Source organism: Mustela erminea, chromosome 2 (assembly GCF_009829155.1).
Source record: "Mustela erminea isolate mMusErm1 chromosome 2, mMusErm1.Pri, whole genome shotgun sequence".
In the NCBI taxonomy this organism is placed as follows: Eukaryota; Metazoa; Chordata; class Mammalia; order Carnivora; family Mustelidae; genus Mustela; species Mustela erminea.
In genome coordinates, this window is record NC_045615.1 from 66,590,182 (window position 1) to 66,614,349 (window position 24,168).

Consider the following 24,168-nt stretch of genomic DNA (forward strand, 5'->3'; position numbering starts at 1 on the left):
GACTAAAGACCAGGATAGTGTCTTGGAGGCTGTGTGGAGATAAAAGGGAAATGACTGGAGCCCTGCTGGCGCTGGAGGCTCACTGGAGGCTCACAGAGCTAGTCCTTAACCTGGGGTGCTAAGCCTCTCGGGGCAGCAGACTGGCATGACTGGCCGGCAGATCCGTCCCGCCTTGCACCCTGCCCCCGGCCCCAGTTCTCCTGTAGTGCTGGGCAACAGTTATGGTCCTTAGGAAAGGAGCAGTGCAGCCCAGTTTGTTTGTGGAAGTTTGTGGGAGTTTATTGATCCAAAGAGGCAGAAGGATTAAGAGAAATCCATAGGCAAAAGAACTTTGTTAATAACTTAGAAACTGACCGCCTTTCTTCTCAGTGTGAACCTCCTTTCAGACCTACATCTTGCTGAAAAGAACTTACACTTTAATTGCTTTTCAAAATGTATATTATACATATTATACTATCATTTACATGTTTGTATACCAGCTTCCCTCCCCGTGCATCCTAAAGTGATTTTTGGATAAATGGCTGGGGTCTAAGAGGGGAGGGATCTTAGGTTGAAGTCAGGTGTAAAAATAACCATAAGGAGAGCACTTGTGATGAGCACTGGCGGTTGTACATAAGTGACGAATCACTAAATTCTACTACTGTAACCAATATTACATTAGATATTAAGTAACTAGAATTTAAATAAAAACTTGAAACAATGACAGAATGATCCCATAAACTCTGAAGTGTTACAAACAAGGTGAGGCATGCACCTGGATTCTGATAGATGGCTACCTTTTCCTATATGAAGATTTTTAATGAAACAGTAAAGTCATATTACAAAAGAAAAAAAAGACAAAAAAACATAATGAAGATTAAGCCTACTGTCTAATAATTTATCATTCCTGCCTTTGTTTTTGTGGGAGGGACAAATCACCTGGGACAAGAAGAAAGGCCAATCCCAGATGCCTCCTTAGGGCTTGGAGTGCCCAGGTCGCCAACCACGGGCACACAGGTTGGGTTCCCTGGACTCCGAGAGCCTGGAGGAAGAAGTGTGGTAACTGCCTTATGTACCCTTTGTGTCTTCTCTCAGAGAAACTGAGTATGGAGCATGCTACAGAGATGGACAATGTGAAATCCTTGGTTCACAGACTGTTCACGGCTTTGCACTTAGAAGAGTTTCAGAAAAAGAGAGAGCACCACTTACTGGAGAGAATTGACCACCTGAAGGGACAACTGCAACCTCTTGAACAGGTTAGGAAGCATCACCGTTGAGGCTCTTTGAAAATAATACTGTTGATTGAGCACTTGCTAAGTGAACGTTTGGGGGAACGCCCTACATAGGCTCACTTTCTCCTTCAGTCCTCATAATGAGCCTGCGTGTACTGTTGCCTCTCAGTCGCAGAGACAGCGAAGGTGCAGAGCTAGTGCATGGAGGCCCCACTGGATGCCGCCATCTTGAACAGTGTGCGCGCTGCCTTCCGCCGCTGGCCACGCTGCCTCGTGAATGAGGATCAGATGGGCCTGGATGTACCAGCATTCCTGGTTTCTCTTTTGGAGAACAGGCCCGTGGCCCCAGCTCTGCTTACCATACAGACAGCTGGAAAGTTAGCAATGGCTTCCTAACATCCGAAGTTAGTCACTGATGGAGGGGAAAAGATAACTTTTTTGGGGAGGCGGGATTGGAGTCTGTTTTAAGGGAAAGAACAGCGTCTCCTAAACCTCCAATCCCCTCTGACTTTTAAAACCGGATGGGTGTCTTCTGCATATCCTTGTATCTGAATAGGAAGTTTCTGGAGATAAAGTTTTTTAATAGTATCGTCTAAGGATACCTAGGAGATGGCAGAGCGAGGGACTTTGAAATTTTATTTGTTGAATTGTGTGTACCCACATTTTTATTTTTCACTTTTTAAAAAGTTGATGATATATTTACTTGTGTTAAGATTTGAAAATCAGGAAAGGTGCCAGTGGAAAGTTTTCCTCCTACTGCCATATCCCCACACCCGTGGGTCATTTTAGATTTTCTTCATCTGTGTATACACAAGTCAAATACATTATTTTGTTCCCTTTTTCAGAAGAGGGCATACACTGCTACATACTGTTCTCCCTCCCCTTTTTTCACCAACAGTGTGTGCTGGAAGGATCTCTGCACGGGTACATAGTTTCCTTGATACTGCTACATAATAGCTTGGTAGATGTAGGCACAAGTGTTAGTCTTTTACTCTTGAGCACCTGAAATGGACCATGTGTGAGCAAGGCTACCTACAGGACGCATTGCTAGAAGTGCAGTTGCTGGGTCAGAGAGAATAGGCCTATCATTTCAGGCTTCAGAGGACAGCGTCTTGAGTTTTCCATTGTACACCCTTCTATACTACTTAATTTTTTCTTCCCACAAGCAGATATTACCTTTATATTTAAAAAAATGGTTCATTTAATGAACTGAACTGGAAATAAGTGATCACTCACGAATGTGTCTGCTTCATAACTTTTCCCTAAATCAGACCTCGTTAATATAATCAGATAGGTGTTACTTTACGTTTGTTCCTTCTTTTCTTTCCCTGTGACTGGGTACCCTGTAAGCTGAACCAGGCTGGTTTTGCCCCTTAGATAAAAGCTGGCATCGAAGCTCGCTCAGAAGCCAAAACCAGTGGACTTTTATGGACCGGGTTAGCCTTGCTGTCTGTTCAGGGCGGGGCGTTGGCCTGGCTCACTTGGTGGGTGTACTCCTGGGATATCATGGAACCGGTGACATACTTCATCACGTTTGCAAATTCCATGGTCTTTTTTGCATACTTTATCGTCACTCGCCAGGTGAGTAGTTTGTTAGGAAAATGGTAAGTTAGAACATGTTTTGCAACTAATTCCATATCCAACTGAAGTAATGAGCAATAAAACCTTTTTTATTTACTGAATTGCTCTCTGGGTCTGTAAAAGCTGATAAATTCTGTTGTTGTTTTCCACAAGAATAGCACATATACAGCACAGAAAACCGATAACCTCTTTAGAGAAATAAATAGTACAACTCATAAATTTCTCCATGGAGATAAACACATCAAATTGTGTTCTGTGTCTTTAGAAATAAAATTGACTACGTATTGCAGAAACACTCAGTAACTTTAGCTTTCATTGCATGATTATTTTGCCAAAACAGTTTCCTTTTTCTCCTTTCTATCCCAATATGTGTGATTCCTCTTCCCAGCTTGCTTGCTTTTGAGAACAGCCGCTGATCTCAAGCAAGATGAAATGTTTTCCTTGTGTTGCCTTATGCTTCCTCTGTTGGCCACTGCAAATATTTTACTCATCTGCCTTCTTTTGCTTTAGTGTTGTTAGGCAAGTGTCTTTCTTACAGAGACATTTTGTTCATTTAAAACATGTTCTTTTTTTCCTCCCCCCTTTTTTCCTTTTAGGATTATACTTACTCAGCTGTTAAAAAGAGGCAGTTTCTGCACTTCTTCCATAAGAAATCAAAGAAAGAACATTTTGATGTGGTGCAGTACAACAAGTTAAAAGAAGATCTTGCTAAGGTACCCTGTCGGAAATACGACCTCTTGTGACTGGTCCTATTTGGGCTCTTTGGGAGCTAGAACATAGTATCAGGGAAATCCCTAAGTTCAGGCTTGGTCCTCAGTAGACTTCTGTGTACTCTGCTTTGCTCAGTGAAACAGTTGATGTTTCAGTTGATGCTCAGTGAAACAGTGCGTGATGCTAATTTCACATCCTACAGTTTTGGTTTTGACTCCCATATTCTGCATGGGGATGTCTTTTAATGTGTGGGGGGAAATGTCTTAAATGACTTTGAGATCGTAAAATAATAGTTTCCAGTAGCAGTTCTTATTTTTTATTTCTATTTCTATTTCTGATTTCTATTCACATTCTGAGTATGTGTTTTTAAAGAAAATTGTCCAATATCCAGCTCAACTTTTTTCTTCTTCCTTTTTTTTTTTTAATTTTATTTTGGAGCAGAGGCACAGGGAGAGGGAGAGAATCTTAAGCAGACTCCATGCCCAGCACAGAGCCTGATGCAGGGCTGGATCTCACAACCCTGAGATCATGACCTGAGCCGAAGTCAGAGTTGGAAGCTCAACCAACTGATCCAGGCAGGCACCCCTCAAGCCCAAGTCTTAAAAACATAAAAGAAAGTAGACTTTTAGGAAGATGAACATCGGTAAAACATGTTAAGCTTTTTAAAGGTGTTTATAACTTCTCCTCCTTAAAAATAAGAGTCAACATGGATTCCTCATTTCATCTTTTCCATCTTTCTGGTGAGAAAAGGGAGGTGCTTAGTTACTTGCCCAGGTATTACACTGTAGAAAGTGGAGAGACAAGGGTATGAACCCACCAGCCTGACTCTGGAGCCTGTGCTCTGAGGGTCTTCCACATAATCTGTATCTCAGGCAGCTTTTACTCTGGCCTCTCAGTGGACTCATTAGCTTGATTCAGATGCTACATGCTTCTTAACACATTAACTAGATTTTTAATTTTTCTTAGTAATTTTACAAGAAAAACATTTCAGTAAAAATCTCTTCCATTGACTAATGCATGTTCCTTTAATAGCCAGTATTCATAATGTCTGTTACCTGTGACATTCTAAACTACCCATCTCTCAAATTAAAAGAACAAATTCTAGAATTCAACTTGTAATCCAAGAGTTGGGGATGGTAAAACCTTTAACAATTTTTTAAATTTTCTAAAACCACTACTTAAGAAAAATATAGTATTATTTTTAATTGGCGGGTACTCTTACATTTGAATGATATAATCCAAGGAGGCTAAAGGATGGATGTTCTTCCCACTGGTTGATAGTCCTGGGCATTTAAGATTTAAAGTAGCACCTATGGGGGCGCCTGGGAGGCTCAGTGGATTAAGCGTCTGCCTTGGGCTCAGTCATGGTCTCAGGGTCCTGGGATCGAGCCCCGCGTCGGGCTCCCTGCTCAGCGGGGAGCCTGCAGCCTTCTCCCTCCACCTGCTGCTCCCTCTGCTTGTTCTCTCGCTCTCTGTCTCACAAATAAATAAATAACATCTTTAAAAAAAAAAAATAGCACCTATGAAGTATTCTTTTAAGGCAGTAATGTTGAGGAAGAAGGGAGAATGATTGGTCCCAGTGTTTTTCTTTTCAAATAAGAACTAGAAAAGCCATTATAAAAGGAACAGCAAACAGCAAGAACTTGAAGGATATATTAGAAGCCTTAAACTCTTTTCAGAAAGGATCCCTACTCATCAAAATACTGTAGACATTTGCCATTAGTAGTTTCAATAGATTTATTAACCTAAGGATGCATTAAATTTATAGAATTCCTCTCCTGCAGTAATGCTGTTTCTCGTTCTCTTTGATCACGTACTTTTTTCTTTTTCCCGTTGACAGGCTACGGAATCCCTGAAACAGGTGCGCCACTCCCTCTGTTTGCGAATGCAAGGAGAGGAAGTCAATGAAAAGAATTAATCTTAGATTTTTAAATGTCATTGAATTTTTCCAGTGTGTGTTGATTCCGCAACTTAGAAACTGAAACTTTTTGAGTCCCATAGTTCCTTTGAATTTGATTGTTTCAGTGTCTTTTGTCAATTAAAAAAAAATGCTTGCAGAAACACAGGTATTCTTTGAAGTTCTCATTTGAGATTTTTGGTTTGTGGATTCACATGACTTTTCGGGGATTAATGCCAGAAGGAGGTTGGCTGAGTCAGTCCAAGTCAGAGCAGCTGTGGCTGGGGCTGGGGCTTGGAACTTGAGCTAAGCATCCTCGTCCTCAGACATTGTGTTCATTCTCCCTGCGAGGGGGAATGGTCAGGGTGCGTGGAATTCACTCTTATTCTTCGGTTTCCTTTAGAATTGTCTTGTCATTAATTTATTTTTAAATACATGATTATTCCAAGACCCTTGATCATTAAACATAGCTAAAGTTATCATAAAATGTCATTTGAAACATTTCATTTTAAGTAGTATCTACTGAGATAGATAGAGTTTATATGCTGTCAAGTACTGATGCAGGCTTTTATGTATACGTATTTGTAATCCTATAATCCTATGAGAGTAGCTGTTTTTAATCCCAGTTTCGTAATAAGGAAATGGAGGTACGGAGAGGCTAGTTACCCCAGGTGCACAGAGCCAGATTTCAGCACCTACTCAGAGAAGATGATAAATCTTATTCATTTACAACTAATGGTATTTGGTCCATTGTCCAGGATTTCAGGGTCTATGGGCCAGAAAGGGTGATGGTGATAACCTGATATTAGAGATTTGTTATTAAAAAAAAAAAAACCCAAAGCTCCTAGTGTTTTCAGAGTTTGTCTTTCAATCAAATCAGAATCAAACTTCCTGTAGGCAAACTGTAACAGTGCACAGTGACCACTTGCTGTGTTGTCAGTGTCTTGAAACATGGAGATTTTGAATCACTACTATATTGGTGTCTTATAACTAAACTAAGAGGATGCACTAGTATGTTTTTATAATAAATATCACCAGGTTAAGCATTATGATGAGTCCTTAGAACATGTTCTGCCTTTGAACTCTGTACCTAGGGAGCCAAGACCATCAGTACGGTTAGATCAGAGTTCAGAGAAACCACTTGGGAAAGGTGGGCCTTGCCTTTTGGGTAGAATTTGGAACCAAGGGGAAGCATTTCAGGTGGGGATACAAGATGGGAGCAGGGGAGTCCTGAACTTGGTCTTGGCTCTGTATTGGTCATCCATATGAGTGGGAATCTATTTCTCCCAAACTCCTGTTTATGTTAATATTCTGACTTCTTCCCATGAATCACACGTGTTCTTACTGGCATCTAGAATGGTGAATCCTTTCCAGAGGATTTTCATTGACTTTGCCCAGATCCATGAAAGGAATCTCTGTCTATGGCAGCTACAGCCTTACAAAATGTACTTCTTAAATATTAAGACTTGAAATTTGAAATGACTCCTTGATCCATGGGCTGCAGAGTGAATGTTGTGTTAGCCGAATTAAAAACCTTAATCTCACTGTGCATCTCCATAAGAGCTTTGGGTGACCAGGTCCATTGTTAGTGAGCAGTAATATTTTGAAAAGAATCTTCTATTTTTTTTTTTTTTTTAGTAGTCGGTCTCAAAAGTGGTCTTAAATATTCAGTAAACCATTTTGTAGACAGCTGTGCTATCACTCAGACTTTGTTTTTCCATTTACAGAGCTTAGGAAGAGTAGATTTAACATAATTCTGAAGGGCCCTAGCTGGGATTTTCCGAATGGTAACCAGCTTCGTCAGCCCCTCACAAGAGGAGCTTTGAAGCTTTGAAGTCAGGCGTGGTGACTTCTGTTTAGCTATGGAAGTCTGAGATGGCATCTTCTCGCAAGAGGGCTGTTTAATCCACACTGAAAATCTGTTGTGTGGTCACCTTCATGAATCATCTGAGCTAGATCTTCTGGAAAACTGTCAGCTTCTCCATCAGCACCTGCTGCTTCATCTTGCACTTTTATGTAATGGAGATGGCTTCTTTCCTTAAACCTCAGAACCAGCCAACCTCTGCTAGCTTCTGCCTTCTCTTTGGCAGGTTTCTCACTTCTCTCAATCTTCACAGAAGTGAAGAGAGTTACGGTCTTGCTCTGGATTTAGCTTATACTGGCTTAAGGGAATGCTGTGGTGGGTTTGATCTTCTGTCCATATCACTCAAACTTTCTATCAGCAGTAAGGCCGTTCCACTTTCTTACGGCTCCCAAATTTACTGTCATTTCCTTTGAGAACTTTGTCCTTGTATTCACAACTTGGCTGTGTGGCCCAAGAGGCCTTGTTTTTGGCCCATCTTGGCTTTTAACATGCCTTCCCAACCAAGCTTCATTATTTCTACCCTTTGAGTTAAAGTGAGAAACCTAGACTCTTCCCTTCACCTGAACACTTAGGCCTGTTAATAATCCTACAGTGGCCTCTACTTTCAGAATTGTTGTGGGTCAGGAAGTAGGGAAGCCCAAGGAGGGGAGAGAATGGCTAGTCAGTGGAACAATGAGAAGACACACATTTAATAAGTTGCTGTCATAGATAGGTGTTATTCATGGCACCCCAAAACCATTAAAATAGTAAACTCAGAGATCACATATCACCAAAACAAAAATAGTAACAACAAAATCTGACCTATGAGAATTACCAAAATGAGACACACAAGATAAGTAAATACTTTTGGGAAAATGGTGCCAATAGACCTGCTTAGGGCAGAGCTGCCACAGACCTTTTGCTGGTTAAAAACAAACCTGCCAAGCATGAGAAGATGAGATATGCCTGTACACATCTTCTTTATCCATTCATTTCTTGAGGGATACTTAGGCTGCTTCTATAGCTTAGCAAATTATAAATAATGCTGCAGTGATTAGAGATACATATATTGTTTTGAATTAGTGGTTTTGTGTTCTTTGGTAATTCTAGTAGAATTACTGGATTGTATGGTATTAATATTTTTCACTTTTTGAGGGGACTCTGTGCTGTTTTTTATAGTGGCTGCACCAATTTACATTTCCACCAGCAGTGCACAAGGGTTGCCTTTCCTCTACATCCTGACCGGGGCTTATTGTTTTTTTGATATTAGGCATGCTGACTGTTGGGAGGTGATAGCTTATTGTGGCTGATTTGCATTTCCCTGATGGGTGATGTTAAACATCTTTTCATGTGTCTGTTGGCTATTTGTTTGTCTCCTTTGGAAGAATGTCTATTCAGGTCCTCTAACCTTTTTTTTATTTGGATTGGTTTTTGTTTTCTTGGTGGTGAATTGAATGAGTTCTTTATATAATGTCAATATTAACCCTTTATCAGGTATATAACTTGTAAATATCTTCTCCCATTCAGTAGGTTGCCTTTTTGTTTCATTGGCTTCCTTTGTTGTGTAAAAGCTGCTTAGTCTGATATAGTCCTATTTGTTTTTGCTTTTGTTGCTCTTTGCCTGGGAGCAGAAACTCAGACCAAATGTGCAAGAGCTTTCTGCCTATATTTTCCTCTAGTTTTATGGTTTCAGTTCTCACATTCAAGTCTTTAGTCGACTTTGATTTTATTTTTATATATGGTGTAAGAAGTGGTCCAGTTTCCTTCTTTTCCATGTAGCTCTCTAGTTTCTCAGCACCATTTATTTAAGACTTCATTTTTTCTTAAAGACTTTGAAAGAGACAGAGGGAGGTAGAGGGAGAAAGAATCTGAAGCACACCATGTGCTAAGCAGAGCCCAACATGGGGCTCAATTCCAAAATCCCATGCTCATGACCTGAGCCGAAACCGAGTTGGACACTTAACCAGCTGAGCCACCCAGATGCCCCTTTAAGAGACTGTCTTTTTTCCCATTGTATGTTCTTGCTGTCTTTGTCAAAGATTATTTGATTGTGGGCTTCTTGTTTTGTTTCATTAATCTGTTTTTGTGCCAGTACCATGCTGATTATTATTGCTTTGGAATAGCAACATAGTTTGGAATCGGGAAGCATGATACATCTAGCTTCGTTCTTCTCAAGGTGGCCTTGGCTATTTGGAGTCTTGTGTGGTTCCATACAAATTTTAGGATTCTTTGTTCTAGTTCTGTGAAAAATGCCATTGGTATTTTGATAGGGATGACACTGAATCTGTCAATTGATAGTTTAGGCAGGATGGACATTTTAACATTACTAAACCTCCAATCCATGATCATGGTATATCTTTCCGTAAAGGTTTTATTTTTTTTAAATGTGAGAGTTGAAGTCCTGTATAAAAAGTGATAAAACTGGCAGCTCCTGGGTAGCTCAGTTGGGTAAGCTGTGCCTTCAGCTCAGGTTATGAACTCGGGGTCCTGAGATTGAGCCCCATATTGGGTTCCCTCCTCAGTGGAGAGTCTGCTGCTCCCTGTCCATGTGTCCCCTCCACTCCCCCCTCGTCTTTTCTAATAAACAAAATCTTTTTTTTTAAAGACTTTATTTGACAGAAAATGAGAGGAAGCACAAACAGGGGGAGAAGAAGAGGGAGAAGCAGGCTCCTTGGAGGGAGCTGGATGTGGGATGTGATCCCAAGACATGGGGATCATGACCTGGGCTGAGCCAAAGGTAGCGGTTTAACCCACTGAGCCACCCAGCTTCTGTAATAAATAACATCTTTTTTTAAAAAGTGGAAATCCATATGTAGATGAATTTGTATGACCAAGTAAAACTCTACTCTGAATTAAATAAGAAAATGAATTAGAAAAATTAAAATATGAATTTCAAATATTTTATTAAGGAAAAACAACTAATTCTTGGATTTCAAAAACCTTTAAAAACACTATAAAACTTTTATAAAAAACAAAATACAAGTTAAATCAGTCAGATATTTTGAGTAACCTTGTGATTTACTATAAAAATCAAGTATTACAAATTCTTGTGGATTTTTATAGTAATTCCCTGAGGATTTCATTTCACATATATCAAAACCCTTTCACCATGTCTAATACCAATATGAACTGTTTAAAGTTCTCATTAAACCTTTAAGACTATAAATCACTTTATCATAAATTTCAACCTAGTGGTATTTATTTATATAAAAAGATGGAAAATCTGTTTTGAATATAGATACATAAAACAAAATAGTCCCTTATCATTTAGATTTCGGAAAGAAATGCAGCTTTTTAGTTAGCATTGAGGCAAAGCAGGGAACCTGCTTCTTTCCAATTGCATTTGGGTCTTTGCAAAAGTCCACTCGGCGCTGAGAGACTTTCCTGTTCACCAGAGTGAGGAGTTCGGTGAACTCCAAGGAGGAGCCGAATTTCCCCAGCATCTCACACAAATCTTGAATGTACCATGAGCCATTCACAGTTTCCCGATGAGAATAATAGCCTAAAAGGAAGGAAAAGGACACTGAAGTATTTTTGGCTTTTGGTTACTTCGAGTTTTTAATGCACCCCTACAGAAACAGAAGTTCTCAACAATTCTTAAAGACTTAAGATATGTCCGTTTCAAAACTTTTCTCTGTTGACTAGTGTCATATGAGAAAGGGATTGATTTATATAGTTTTATAAAAATGGGGTTAGTTCTAAGTAGTTTCCTTCGTTTCCTGAAAAGTCCCAAGACCACAGTAGCCAGGCAGAGATTCTGACACGAGACTGGAAAGAAAAACAGTTTGCTGCCCTAGCAAGGAACAGCAAGCATCTATCTAAGTGTTTTCAACAATGCTTTCCACAAATACCACTATGACACCATCATGATAACGGGCAGCTAATATTCAGTATAACTTGTAAGCTGCCACGGTTCTCAGGAATGATTTTTCTGTAAGTCACTCTACACTTGAGATCACCCTGTGCCATGTGATCAAAGAAATCTGTTCTTCTAAGACTGTGAGCGCCAGGATCAAATCACTGCGGCCCATTTGTGGTTGGTAGTGAACAGCCACCCACCTTCTGCTACAGAGTAGCACATGAGGAAGTCCGCTCCAGCAGGCAGCGTGTGCACGGAGGCCGCATCCACCTGGGTGACGTTGGCCTCCAGTGCGTCGGTCTGATGATCCACTACATCCAGAGGAATGACTGGCACGTCGTGCTGGTCTCCCCGGCATGCCTAGGAGAAAAACCACTCTCTGGTCTTACCTAAGCTCTCCTTCCCAGTGCTTCAGGCTTACAGTCAATGTGTCCTTTCGTTCATCATGATCATCATGTCAGCAACAACAGAAGCTGCTTTATAGGTACGTCAGAAACCATGCCATCGAGTTTCGGAGCATACAAAGCTGACTGGTTTTCCCCACTTAGGTTTTCTTCTAATTAAGGTTTTCAAAAAATTGGCATCCTCAACTGTATACCAAATTGTGTTGATTGAAAGGTATGCTCTGGAGAAAGCCTCTGTGGTTTTAAAGTTTCTAATGGATCAGCCACACTGTAGGACCAAAGATGCACCCCTTCTTCTAAAAACTGTGGTCTTTGCCTGGTGTTTCTAGTCAGTCAGGGAATGTATGCCCAGACTGGGTTGTGCTTAACCAGCTGCTGCCATAAATTGTCAAAAGGACACCACGTGACCCAAGAAGACATCTTTTACTCTGCCCTTTTCTTTTTGCTCATACTTTAGAGTGAAGTCTCAAATTCTTACCTGCTAATCCTGACTCATAGATGGGCTGACATTAATTTCTACTCTTAAATGACTATTATGGGGGCGCCTGGGTGGCTCAGTGGCTTAAGCCGCTGCCTTCGGCTCGGGTCATGTTCTCAGGGTCCTGGGATTGAGTCCTGCATCGGGCTCTCTGCTCGGCAGGGAGCCTGCTTCCCTCTCTCTCTCTCTGCCTGCCTCTCCATCTACTTGTGATTTCTCTCTGTCAAATAAATAAATAAAAATCTTAAAAAAAAAAAATAAAAAAAAAAAAGACTATTATGGCTGGATTTTGTCACCCCCCCCCCCATTTATATATAGAAGTCCTAACCCTCAGTATCTCAAAAGTGACTGTATTTAGAGATATGGTTAGACGAGGTCTGTTATGATTTTAATCTACCATAATTGGTGTCTTAGATTAGGGCACAGAGGAGACCATGTGAAGGCACAGTGACAAGACAGCCACGTCCAAGCCAAGGAGAACTGATATGATACCCTGATCTAAGACTGCTAACCTCCCGAACTGTAAGAAAATGAACTTCTGTTGTTTAAGCCACCCAGGCTGTGTACTTTGTTCTGGTGGGCCTAGTACACTTAATACAGTGACCTAAGAAGATTTGACAGTGCATTTTAAATGCATCTCTCATTCTGAAATGCTTAATGAGTTATAAGCTATTTATTTATTGTGCAAATAATAATAGGGCAAAAGCTGCCAAGACTTACAAGCTTTGAAAGAAAAAAGTCATGAGTGATTTCAGTTAAAGAGAAGATCCCTAATACTCCATTTCTACTGGGAGATTTTAATCTAATTTCCTATTCCCAGGCTTCTTTTCAGCCCTTATTTTCCACTGTCTTCCTATCTAGCCTATAACACCCCTAGAATGTGCTGCTCTCACCTGCCAGCTCAGAGGCAGTGAGCTGGAGAGTTAGCCTTTACAGAGGGCTGGCGTGTGCTGGGCACTGTTCCCAGTGTGCCCGTCTGTTAGGTCGCCCATCCTCCCAGCAACATCATGAGACGGTGCTATTTTATCTCCTTTCACAGATGAAGAATCGGAGGCACAGAGAAGTAACCTGGTGAAACATTTTCGTCCTTTGTGGCTCTCACCGCATAGCAGCCTGCTAGTCATTTCGAATTCTGTTGTCTGACAGCCACTCCCCTTTTCACGAAGCAATCATGTCATTATTTTCCCTGATGTTTCCCGTTCGATGGGGTGTCTCCCTTAGCATCTTTCCTCTGCTCATTGCTGTCCCTCAGTTCTGTTTTGCACTCACTTTTCAAGCTATACTTGACAGAGTAAACTCAGCTATGCCCATGGCTGCCATTACCATTCACCTCCTCCTTACTCTCAAATGTACTTCTCCAACCCAGGCTGCCTGCCTTAAGTTCTAGAACTAGAACTCTGCCCATATATGACAGATACTCCAAGGCAGCTGTCCCAACAGGAAACCATGGATCATCCTCAACTTCCCAGGGACCCCCCTGCCCCCTCCCCTCAAGGCTTGGTGGCAGCTGGAATGTGGCCATGCCCCCGTGCTGTTCATGGAAATACAGAACTGCAGCACGAGAACACTGTTCGGATCCTTACTGATGTGCCAGATGAGATCCTTCGGGCCCAGACACATCTTATCCCTAATACCAGTGTGGTGGAGGGGAGAGGTGACAGGGTGAAGTAAGCTAGGACCAGAACTCGCCTGCAGTCTGCCCACTAGCCTCCCTGCACAGTGCTCTAACACCAGAGACCCTTCCTTGGGGAGCTCCAGCTGATGTGGGGCTGGACGGTGGCACATTGGTTATTTTAAGTCCTTTCAAATGTCAGTCTATTAATAAACTGAAAATCTTTATCATTTATTCCTTGTTAAGAAGGAATTACTACTAATGGGAATTACTAATAATTGTAATTCTGATTGGCTGGGAAGCCAAAAGGGCCTTTCCAATTATTGGAGAGTTACTTTCAAAATTGGCTTTAATTCTTAATAATCACGTGTACAAAACCATGGACTTTACAGTTCAGACTGTACAAAATCAGGCACCTGGGTGACTCAGATGGTTAAGCATCTGCCTTCAGCTCAGGTCATGATCCCAGGGTCCTGGGATTAAGCCCCGCATTGGGCTTCTTGCTCAATGGGAGCCCGCTTCTCCCTCTGCCTCTCTCATGAAAAAAATAAATCTTCAAAAAAATTATAACAAAATCAGTCTTACCTGAATGATAAATATTTTGGGTTTTCCAACTAGGCTTTGACATTTGTCTCCTTTGAATAAGCCAGTCAATGTCTGAATTTCAATTTTGGCATCATATGCGTAAATGTGATTGCCTTCACCATGACTCAGGAAAACACATAAAAAGCAGTCGGCATCCGTGTGGCAAGAGGTTGACGCTATAAAGGCAGCCAGTAGTTCACAAAGAAATGAAGATGTTTATTATGTACCTATAAAAATTCAATCTAATACAAGAATAAAGTTACAGATGGATGAGGAAAATTAAGAAAATTTTATTTATTTATTTATTTATAAAAGATTTTATTTGACAGAGAGCTCAAGTAGGTGGAATCGCAGGCTGAGAGAGAGGAGGAAGCAGGCTACCCGCTGAGCAGAGATCTGATGCGGGGCTTTATCCCAGGACCCTGGGACCATGACCTGAGCCGAAGGCAGAGGCTTTAACCCACTGAGCCACCCAGGCGCCCCGGAAAATTTATTTTAGTAACTGTAAAAAGGAAGTAATGAAACATAACCTAGTCTTTAATCAAACAGAATAATTTATATCATACTGTCTCTGATTTTTAAAAACCTACTAAAAGTTCGGAGAGTTTAAAAACGAATTTCATTAGCTTTTCTGCAATAAAGAATAATGACATGAAAAACATATTGGGAGGACTGTGGCGACAAAATATATGTCACGGAGCAGAGAGCTGAGGGTGTCCTGGAAAGGCCTTGGTGACACTCTGGTCAATGGCTCTGTGTGGCTGTGCCTCTAGGGAGCGTGCCGACTTCGCTCCCTGTCTGCAGCACTGAGGGTGAGCAAAGCCAAACACCCACAGGTCAAAGAGGTCTGGTACAGAGGTGTCTCAAAAAATTAAAAATAGAAATACCATCCAATCCAGCAATTCCACTTCTGGAATTCACTGATGAAAACAGAAAACCTAATTTGGAAAGAGACACCTGCATCCCCCAAGTTCCCTGAGCACAATGGCTAAGATGTGCAAACAACCCAAGTGTCCCTAAGTGAAAGGAAGGAAGAAAATGGGATATAGGTATCCGGATATATAGACACACACACACAACGGAGTATTATTCAGCCATAAAAAAGGAAATCCTAGCCTTTGCAATAACAAGGGTGGACTTTAAGGGCGTCCTGCTGAAAGAAAGAAATCCAAGACAGACAAATACCATATGATCTCACTTACAGGTGGAATCTAAAAAAAAAACCAAAGCTACAGATAGAGAACAGATTGGTGGTTGCTGGCAGGTAAGGTAAAGTGGGTGAAAGGGTACAGACTTCCAATTACAAGTCATGGGGCTATAACATGCAGCATAGCGCCTGTAATACTACTATATATCTGAAAGTGGCTACGTAAATTTTTAAAATGTAATTTGTAATTTTGTACGGTGAGAGATGGTGAGAAGACAAAGGTGACCATTTTACAATGTATACAAATACTGAATCATGCTATACACCTGAAACTGATGTTATGTATCACACTTAATTTTTAAAAAGCCCTACAGTAAATACTGTAATAGTCCATTGCAAATAACTTGAAAATCCATGGCATGCAGTAATTACGGTAAACTTAAGTTAGATTACCTACTGTGCAGTGATATAGAAGTTTAGAGATAGTATATGTAAATCCACAATTTAAAAAAAAATCCACAATATTTTGAGGTCAGCAAAACACTTGGATATGGAAAGAGTCCTCTGAAACATGAGAGCCCAGCATCTGTAGTGTTTGCATTGACTTTTAATTGCCAAATGAGAAGGTCATTTCCTTCATTTCTAGAATAACAGACTGTAATAAGTGGATGCTAAACATACACTTTGGAGGCATAACACTTTGCAAGAGTCTTAAATCTGGTGGGTAACATCCAAGCAGAAAGGCACACTAAACCTGTAACCCACGCTAAATTAGTTGGTAAGACTTTTTTGACAACACAGTTAATTATCTGGATGCCTTTACAGATAGGATACTCCATTCCCCCAGAAGATAAATAGGAAAACTACTTACCCTCATGAATTTTGAGCAGTAGTTCTTCTGCTCTAAGATCATTAAAGCATTTCACTTCAAATCCTAGTTCTGAAAACCTGGTGATAAACTGGGTATTAGTGCAGGAGCTATTCACAGTGGTCAGATACCTGCATTTACTTGGAACACATACATCTATACAAGTTTTTAATGACCTACAGATTGACCTTCAGGAGGAAAGAAAAAATGAAATATGAATGAACTATGACAATGATGGTTTTCCTTGAGCATCCACAGTTGGGAAGGATTTACTCATAACTGATTCAAGTCAGAATGTTGCCGTCTGCTGTGCAATTATGTAACAATGCAGAGCCCATTAACATTTAACAGAAAAAGGTGAGGAAGAAAATTCAGGCAAGTTCTCAAGGGACCTGTGCCTTCATGAGGCACAGCCTCAGGCACTCTTGCCAGGTAATTTCTTCAATGTGGACAAGTTTTGGTAAGTATCACTTAAATATCCCATCGTCCTGACACGTAGATAAAACCAGTACCTGCGTGTAAGATTGTCTCTGTCTGCGCTGGTGCCCCGCCGTTCTGGCAACATTAAATGCCAGAAGAACCTCTCGTGGTTGAAGATTAAAGCAGTTCCTCTCCTCTTGTGGTCCATTTTGTACTTTTCTGCTGGATCAAATATTTCACTGTTAAGGAAAAATTCAAACAATAACCACTTTAAGTCATATTAAATAATGAGCTCCTCCAAGCCCAATGTCAATGTGGAGGGTAGACAGAGGTCTGCTGTCTGCGCCTCCCCTGCTAGGCTGACATGCTTCTGGTGTGCACTGGGCAAGCCTCACCGCTGTTCTGGCAAGGAAAACCCGGGTATGTTTCTGTACTGATGGGTCAACAGCAGCCATCCTCAGCACCCCGACCCCCAGTCCTTCCAGGAACGTCTTCTCCACAGTGCAGGAACCAGGGACAACAGCACGCGCAGGCCCCAGCTATGGTTCCAGCACCCACGCCACACCAGTTACTAGATATTTTGAACCTCACTGTAGGTCCTGAAACGACCAAAGGCAGCAACCAAACCACAGGTCGACCAGCCCCTGGTCCCAACACTAACACTCGCCGTTCTCGGCTCTACTAGCTCCCAGGTGCCCTTCTTGCTTCTTGTAGACTGATCACGGTCAGCAAAGAAAGAGGCCTTCATTACGAAAGTGCACATTTTTACCTCTTACGGAAGGCGTCCATTTCTGTCACATTTTGTTCCTCACCTTAAAAAAAAAAAAAAAAGTTGAATTTTATTAATTTGCTGTCTGACTTGTGGTAAAAACACAGCAGTCCTCCTGCACTGTAAATCCTTCTAGTTTTGCTTGGTTTAAAAGTCAAGTATGAAAAGGGGAAATAGGAAGGGAAACTGCTTCATAATAAATGACTAGAAATTAATTGCTCAATTCTTTCTCACCCTGAACTCTTATTGGCAAAATAGGAAGGAGTATTATCAAGAGAAATAGAGAAAACAGTATGCAAATACATTCACTATGGTGACATGGTTCTGTGATTATGGACCAATGCATACGAAATACAGAACTGTTCTGCAGAAAATGTTTTTGCAGATAGTCCGTATAACCGAGAAGCAATTAGTAGCAGAGGGAAACAAACAAGGGATAATACTGGATTACCCTATGGGCTGGAAGAGGTAGAAGTCTGGAAAAGGGAAGGGCCAAGAGCAAAGGCTTAAATTTTCGATCTCCCAAATGAAACACATGCATTTACAACCCACCCCATGAAGGGGACCCTATGTCCCCAACCTGTGATCAGACTTCCCCCACCCCCTAGGCTGCCCTTCACTGGATCCGCCTCAACTCCTTGGAGCAGTGTTGTGCAACAGAACTCTGTCTGCCGATGGACTCCTGCACTTGTGCTGTCCTATATGCCAGCCACGGGCCACAGGTGGCTGCCAAGCACTTGAAATGGGGCTTGTGCAGCTAACGAACTCAATTTTTAATTCATTTTCAATAACCACACATAGCCAGTAACTTCCGTATTGGACAGCACAGTCTAGCATCTCTTACAATAAAGGCCCAGGACTGTTTTTACCTTATAAACTTAACAGCCCCAGGGGAGAGAAAGTAAGGAATAAACAAATATTAACAGTATTATAAGATGCTCTCTCCCTTGAGGTCACTGAGGGTAGCCCAACAGACCCTCCCACATCACCTTGGAACCAGGAGGCTCCCGTTTCCTTCTGTCCCTGACACCTGATTGTTCTAGCCTCACATCACCTCCTCGCTGACGGCAATCTGCTCTGGGAGGGGGAGGCTGGAATTCAATTCCATGCCCTTCACCGTCGCTTTTGGGGCCTATTCTTCCTGGAATCCACCCCGCATCCACATCCAGCCAGGAACCCACGAAGGCTCTCTGCTGTCCAGTAGACCCTAAATCAGTTTTTCTCAACCTCAGTATTAGTTCCTGGTGTGGGTGATAAAATGTCCATTCCTGGATCCTAACCCAGATTTGCGGTTTCAGAATCAGAATCCCAGGGGAGGGGGAATCGCTTTGCCCCCGGGGATACGTCCCCTTCCACAAGCCGCTCACCCGAGGCTACATCCTACTCTTCCTACTCCACAAACTGCTTTACGCTGAAACTTCTCCACCACACAGTGCTCTGAAGAGGACAGCACACAATTCATGCTACCCAGGATACTGTCTCCATGTTCTGCTCTACCTGGGATCCATGTACCCCACGCCCTGGCCTCTGGGAAACACTCCCTACCAGATAACGGGATCCTTCCCAGCAGCCACTGCTGCCCCCGGGCACACCTCCGGACCGCGCAGTGCTCCCCTGGGAGACCCGCTTCACTCACCCTCTACCAAATACACCTCCTGCTCCGCCCGCCCCTGGGGCGCACCTGTTGCTCCACACACGGCTCTACTGGGGAGTACCTCCTACTCAGACTCCGCCCTACTGGGGGACGCTGCTCTATGAACACACTGCTTTACTGGGATAGTTTCTACCCCACACACCGCTCTCCCAGAGCTCCTACTCCCCACGTGGCTTTACAGGGAATCTTCCTCATAGGACAGTGCACTATACGGGATACTAACCTGGCACGAGGGCACTTTCTACCAGACATTACTTCACCAGGGACAGCTCCTTACCACACACACCATTCTTCTGGGGAGACTTCCTACATCACACAGTTCCGCCCAGGAAATCTCTTCCTCCCTACACTGCTCTGTCCTGAATACTTCCTACTGCACACCCCATCCCCTGGGATTACTTCCTCCGCTCCACGCTGCTCTACTAAGGCAGAGGAATTTTCTCTCCTTCCATTTTCAAAAGTGGTTCAGGATCCACCTCCTTTTAATTACCCCACCTCTTTAAGCCAGTTATATGATAAAGAAAAAAATCTCAAACTAAACCCATTCAATCCTTGTGTGAAGGACAGTCCCCTCATTCATCCCCCCACAAACCTGCCCCGTTAGGAAAGCACTTAGCTCCAAAGTGGCACACAAAGTAGAGGACCCGGGAGCCCACCTCTTCCGGCCCCTGCTCCACATCGGTTAGTGAGCCCAAGGCAGCTTGAAGCATAGCAGCGGGAAGTGGTGCCAAACAGCCGGTCACCAAACTAACTCAAATCATCGAGGGTGAAAGCACTGGGAGATGTATGCTCGACTGGGTCTTCAAAACTAATTTTTAAAAAAATATAAACGAGAACTGTCCTGGAGTTTCTCTCAGGCTAATATGGGACACAGTTATGTAAATAAATGACATCCACACAAAGAAAAATACTCATTTTTTATAGTCTTGAGGAAGGAATTGCACCAATCGTCCTGGCTTGGTGTAATTTCAGCTGTCCATCTGGATGGTCTCAAACAATGCCCTCAGCTTGGACGTGACCTATAGATTTAGGAAAGATAGCTAGTTTCAAGTCACCCCAGATAACCTAAAATCACATTCAGTTTCCAAGTTAACAGACATGGCAATCTCTGAGGGATTTTTTAAAGGTGTTTTGTTGTTACTGTTAGTATCATGGAGGCGGGGTGGTGGGGGGGGGGGGACTGGGCTCTGAGAACTTTAGTTCCGACCCTGGCTAGCTCAGAGCTGGCTCTGATACTAGCAAGCGCCCCACATCGTGCAGAAGCAGTCAATGGCCAGGTCCACACGCCATTCTAGTCTGGCAGTTTGTTCCACCAGAACAGAAAGTGATGGACACAGATGTTAAAACCTAAGTTTCCAACACTTTACTGGAGTTGGTAAGTTTTACTCAGGTTCCACAGAAAATAATATTCCATGACTCTTTGTGGTCACTCTAGGCTGCATGTCCTCAGCAGACAAACTTCAGGAAGGGCACACTTTAACAAAGTCATCGTTACACTGCAGGAATACAAATGAACTAAGAGGGTAGAGCGCTCTGCCATCATGGAAAAAATCAATTTCAATGGAGATACCCTATATAACACCTATAAATTCCGGTGCATCTGCAATCTATTCATCAAAAATGGGTCCATCATTAAACCTGTCTCTTGACCTCTTTTCACTTCTCCTTGCCTCTGATTTAGGCAATTTTCCTTTTCACCATGATGCACCTACGACCTCTTTGCTCCTTGAAACAGTTTAATTTTTACAAAACGAATCCCACCTTTTTCCTCCTCACCTTACTTGGATAATGCCTCCAGATAATCCTGCCAGCTAGCCTCTATTGATGGCCTGGCACTTTAGACCTTCTTGCCCTCAGCTCCACAGCCCATGACACACAGTGGTCAGGCTTGTCCAAGGACACTAAAGTGGAGCTGGGACTGAAAACCAGGTCTGCCTGGAAACTCCGAAGTCTCTGCACTCTGGTCACCAAACTAAACCCCTCCTACCAGAGACGCCAGCTACCTTCCTAAACTAAGTGTTCATTTCCCCAACCTTCTCCATTAACCAGGGTCATCGTCCTCATGCACTGCAGTACCGATCAAACTCCACCCATATTCCCTATCAAGAATCTGTTTAATAATCCTACATTGAGTAAGCTTTGTCAGGGCTAGAACACACTAAAAAGGGGGTGGGGTGGAGAAAAAGGAAGGACGCAGGTTGGAAAAGGCAAGCAATGGGATTTAAAGAATGCAGGGGGAAGTGTCCTGACTAGTGGTTGGCGTCCTGGAGCCCTGCCCCTGCTGCCCACCCCCCACCACGGAACCCAAAATGGGAGTGGCCGCCGGACCCTGCACCGTCTGTCGGGGCAAGGGCACTCCCTGAACAGCCAAGGTGACGTCCTACAACTTGCCTCAGGGACAAGCCCGGTTTCTTGCAGCACAGAATAAAAAGCTCTGAAATAAGGTATTCTGCATCAACCACTAATTTCAACCTTTTCTTTCTTCTTCTTCTTCTTCTTTTTTTTTTTTTTTTTAACACTATGGCCGGGCTCGAAGTTTCTAAAGCTATCAGTGATACAATTAGTGACACGAAGAAAGTTCTGAAGTCCACGTTTAGCCGTTAATTATTCTGCAGGGAAAGATGTGGCTTCAACTCAAATCCACACAGTCGTGAGTGTGGGAGAGACACTGGGGCTGTCCAAACCGTCAAGGCCTAGTTTTTGTACCCAAGTCAAGTACGGGCCTAAGCAGGGGCTCCTGCCGGGCGCTCCCGCGGGCTGGTTATGCTTCCATTATTACGCTTGCAACCACTTCTTACTTTTTACTTAGGAGTAGAAAAAACCAGACCCAACTTCCATGAGTCAACTTTCCAAAAGAGCAGAGCAAGCGCAGGGGGGCGCCAGCACAGACCCTGCCGCCTTCCATGGTTTAAATGCCCGACGTCCGGAAAGGGATAACCAACCCGCCGGAGGACAAAGGCGGCCCGGGCACGCCCAAGCGCTGGGGCGTGCGCTCGCAACCCCGAGCCGCACCGAAGCTCTGGGCTGGTTTTCTAGACCAAAAAACTAATAAGCTGCCCCTGCCGGACTTTAGAGCTTCCTTCCAGCACCCGCAACTCTTGGGGGTCGTCCGGCAGACACAGTACCCGCCTCCCGCCCGCCTGCCTGCTCCGCGGAGGCTGTCCGGCACCTCCTCCCACCCCCTACCCACTGCCTACCTGCAGGGCAGACCCCGCGGAGCCGCGGCCCGGAGCTCATCGAGGCCCCTAACGCAGTGCAGACGCCCAGGCGGCCTCCCCTTCCTGCTGCCAGCGGCCGGCAAACTCCCGCCCCTTCCTCCGCCCCCGCACCGCCCTCCGCTGGCCCCGGGAGTGGGTGGGAGCCGCGTCCGCGTTCAGAGCTTCTCGCCCGCCGAGTTCGGGCTCCCGCCCCTCGCTGCGGAGCTCGCGGAGCCCAGAGCGCCCGGGGAGGGCCGATGGACGCTGTGTCGTCCGCCCGGCGCTTGGAGACGAGCCCGGCCCTCGGGAAATGCCGGTTGCCACCCCGAGGGCACAGGGCGAGCGGGTGATCGGGAAGCGGCGGGCGATTTCTGAGCACCTGTGGGGAGCCGAGGCTCGCAGTCCCCGCCCCCAGGGCTCGCGCTTCCCGACCGCCTCCAAGGCGGAGAGCGTCTTGTTTTGTTTCGTGGACAGTCCTTACCCCGCGACAGTTACTTTATTGGACCTGTAATGACTTTAAATGCTCTTGGGATTCGGGACAAAGTAAAACTGGAGGCAACCCTAGGATTTTTAAGTCTGGCTTTCATAGGTATAGTTAATTCAGGGAAGCAATCATGCAGATATTCGGAGTCCGAACTTTGGAGTCTACAGATGATGACATTTCTTGAGCCAGAGAGCCCGTTGCCCTCACCCTCATAAAATGCCCAAACAGTGCGTTAATTGGGCGCGGCGGGGCGCATTTAACCGAGCTCCGCCTTAGGTGGTGGTGGTTGGCTATTTTGTAAATTTGCTTCAATGAACAACAACTCTAAGATCGGATGAAAAGGTGGCTTCCGCTTTTATAACTTCTCTGGTCCTTGTCATTTAAAAAAGTAACCATCTTCAGACTGGGGAAAAAATGTGTTAAGGCATCATTTCTAATACATTAAAATAAGTATAAGGTATCCGTCTTCTATAAATATTACTCTATTGGGGAGGGAAAAACAAAATTTAACGTGATTAACTTTACCCACGTGTTCGGTCATTAACTAGAGTATGAAATCAGGATTTTCCTATTTACTACTGTTCATTCTGCTGTACGCGTAAAATATTTCAAGAAATCTATTTTAGCAACTTATTCTGTAGTTAGGACATGAAATCTCATCCTCTGCCTTACATGGTTTTGCAAGGATTAAGTGAAATGACTACTTAAAACAGTGCATGGCTTTGAAGAGCTCAAACTCTTTGTTACCACAATCTTTTAGCACATTCAAAGAATTGGCCTTTTGGTTTCCCCATTACCTGGCAGGGTTGCTTAGGATGTAGGTGGTGCTCAATAAATATTTATCCATTGAAGGAGATCCAGGATTTCACCATTTGCACTCTGGACTTTATCCAGTTTGAATGTGTTTTCTGACCACCAGAACTTCCTGTCCTTTTGCCTAATTTTCAGGGTCTCCTCTGCTTGAGTCCTGAAAACACTCCCTCTATAGGAGTGGAACAGCTGACCTTCTACTTATCTGAGAGGAGCAGATGAAAGGAATATGCTTTCCCCCTAAGTATTTTGTTATCTCAGAAAATTGTTTTTATAGGATATGCATGTGGTTATATTTTAAAGTAGGATTTTGCCTATCTTAAGACATAAGTACAAAGCATTCTGAGATAACTTATTTCAAAATTATAAATGTGTAATTTTAGCTTTTTTAAAGCAATAGCTATCACAATAAAATGGGTAAGTGTCTAGGACTGGCAAATAGGCTGCCTGGATTCTAACCTGGCTCCACTATTTTCTTAGCCTTGAAACACTGCACAAATAATGCAACTTAATCTCTCCCAGCTTCAAATTCTTCTCTGTAAAATGGGGACCAAGTTTACTCAAGTTCTGGAGATAGTAACTGCCAAACTTCTAGAACAGTACCTGGCCCATAGCAAGCTTTCAGTACATTATTTTTA

General features: G+C 43.3%; 2 protein-coding genes across 3 annotated transcripts in view; one reads left to right on the top strand and one right to left on the bottom strand.

Annotated features, from left to right (window-relative positions):
- MCUB (mitochondrial calcium uniporter dominant negative subunit beta) overlaps nucleotides 1-5,560 on the top strand; it is a 98,358-nt gene extending 92,798 nt beyond the window's left edge. Inside the window, exons 5-8 of the mRNA XM_032333129.1 lie at nucleotides 1,075-1,235; nucleotides 2,589-2,792; nucleotides 3,389-3,505; nucleotides 5,344-5,560. Of these exons, the coding sequence (XP_032189020.1) occupies nucleotides 1,075-1,235; nucleotides 2,589-2,792; nucleotides 3,389-3,505; nucleotides 5,344-5,421 (560 nt within the window). The 3' untranslated portion in view covers nucleotides 5,422-5,560. The remainder of the gene's footprint in view (nucleotides 1-1,074; nucleotides 1,236-2,588; nucleotides 2,793-3,388; nucleotides 3,506-5,343) is intronic.
- A 4,572-nt stretch (nucleotides 5,561-10,132) lies between these two features.
- On the bottom strand, nucleotides 10,133-22,699 carry CASP6 (caspase 6). Of its 2 annotated transcripts, XM_032333131.1 has the most exons (8): nucleotides 22,237-22,699; nucleotides 19,696-19,847; nucleotides 17,386-17,428; nucleotides 16,709-16,855; nucleotides 16,200-16,276; nucleotides 14,182-14,357; nucleotides 11,303-11,462; nucleotides 10,133-10,745 (listed from the first exon to the last, which is right to left on the bottom strand). In XM_032333131.1, exons 3-8 carry the CDS (start codon nucleotides 17,403-17,405, stop codon nucleotides 10,507-10,509), a joined length of 819 nt encoding a protein of 272 aa, XP_032189022.1. In that variant the 5' UTR covers nucleotides 17,406-17,428; nucleotides 19,696-19,847; nucleotides 22,237-22,699; the 3' UTR covers nucleotides 10,133-10,506. The 2 variants fall into 2 exon arrangements, with proteins under 2 accessions (XP_032189022.1, XP_032189021.1); XM_032333130.1 differs by lacking the exon at nucleotides 19,696-19,847 and having other exon boundaries at nucleotides 10,134-10,745; nucleotides 22,237-22,695.
- Between the last annotated feature and the right edge of the window lie 1,469 nt (nucleotides 22,700-24,168).

Bases quoted from the DNA above. Each gene is read 5' to 3' on its own strand.
- CASP6 (XM_032333130.1), bottom strand. From the start codon at position 22,276: ATGAGCTCCGGGCCGCGGCTCCGCGGGGTCTGCCCTGCAG. The intron at 16,277-16,708 runs GTACTGGTTTTA...GTTTATCACCAG, and splicing joins AGAGACAATCTTACACGCAG to GTTTTCAGAACTAGGATTTG. The intron at 11,463-14,181 runs GTAAGACTGATT...TTTTTCTCCTAG, and splicing joins CCAAAATATTTATCATTCAG to GCATGCCGGGGAGACCAGCA.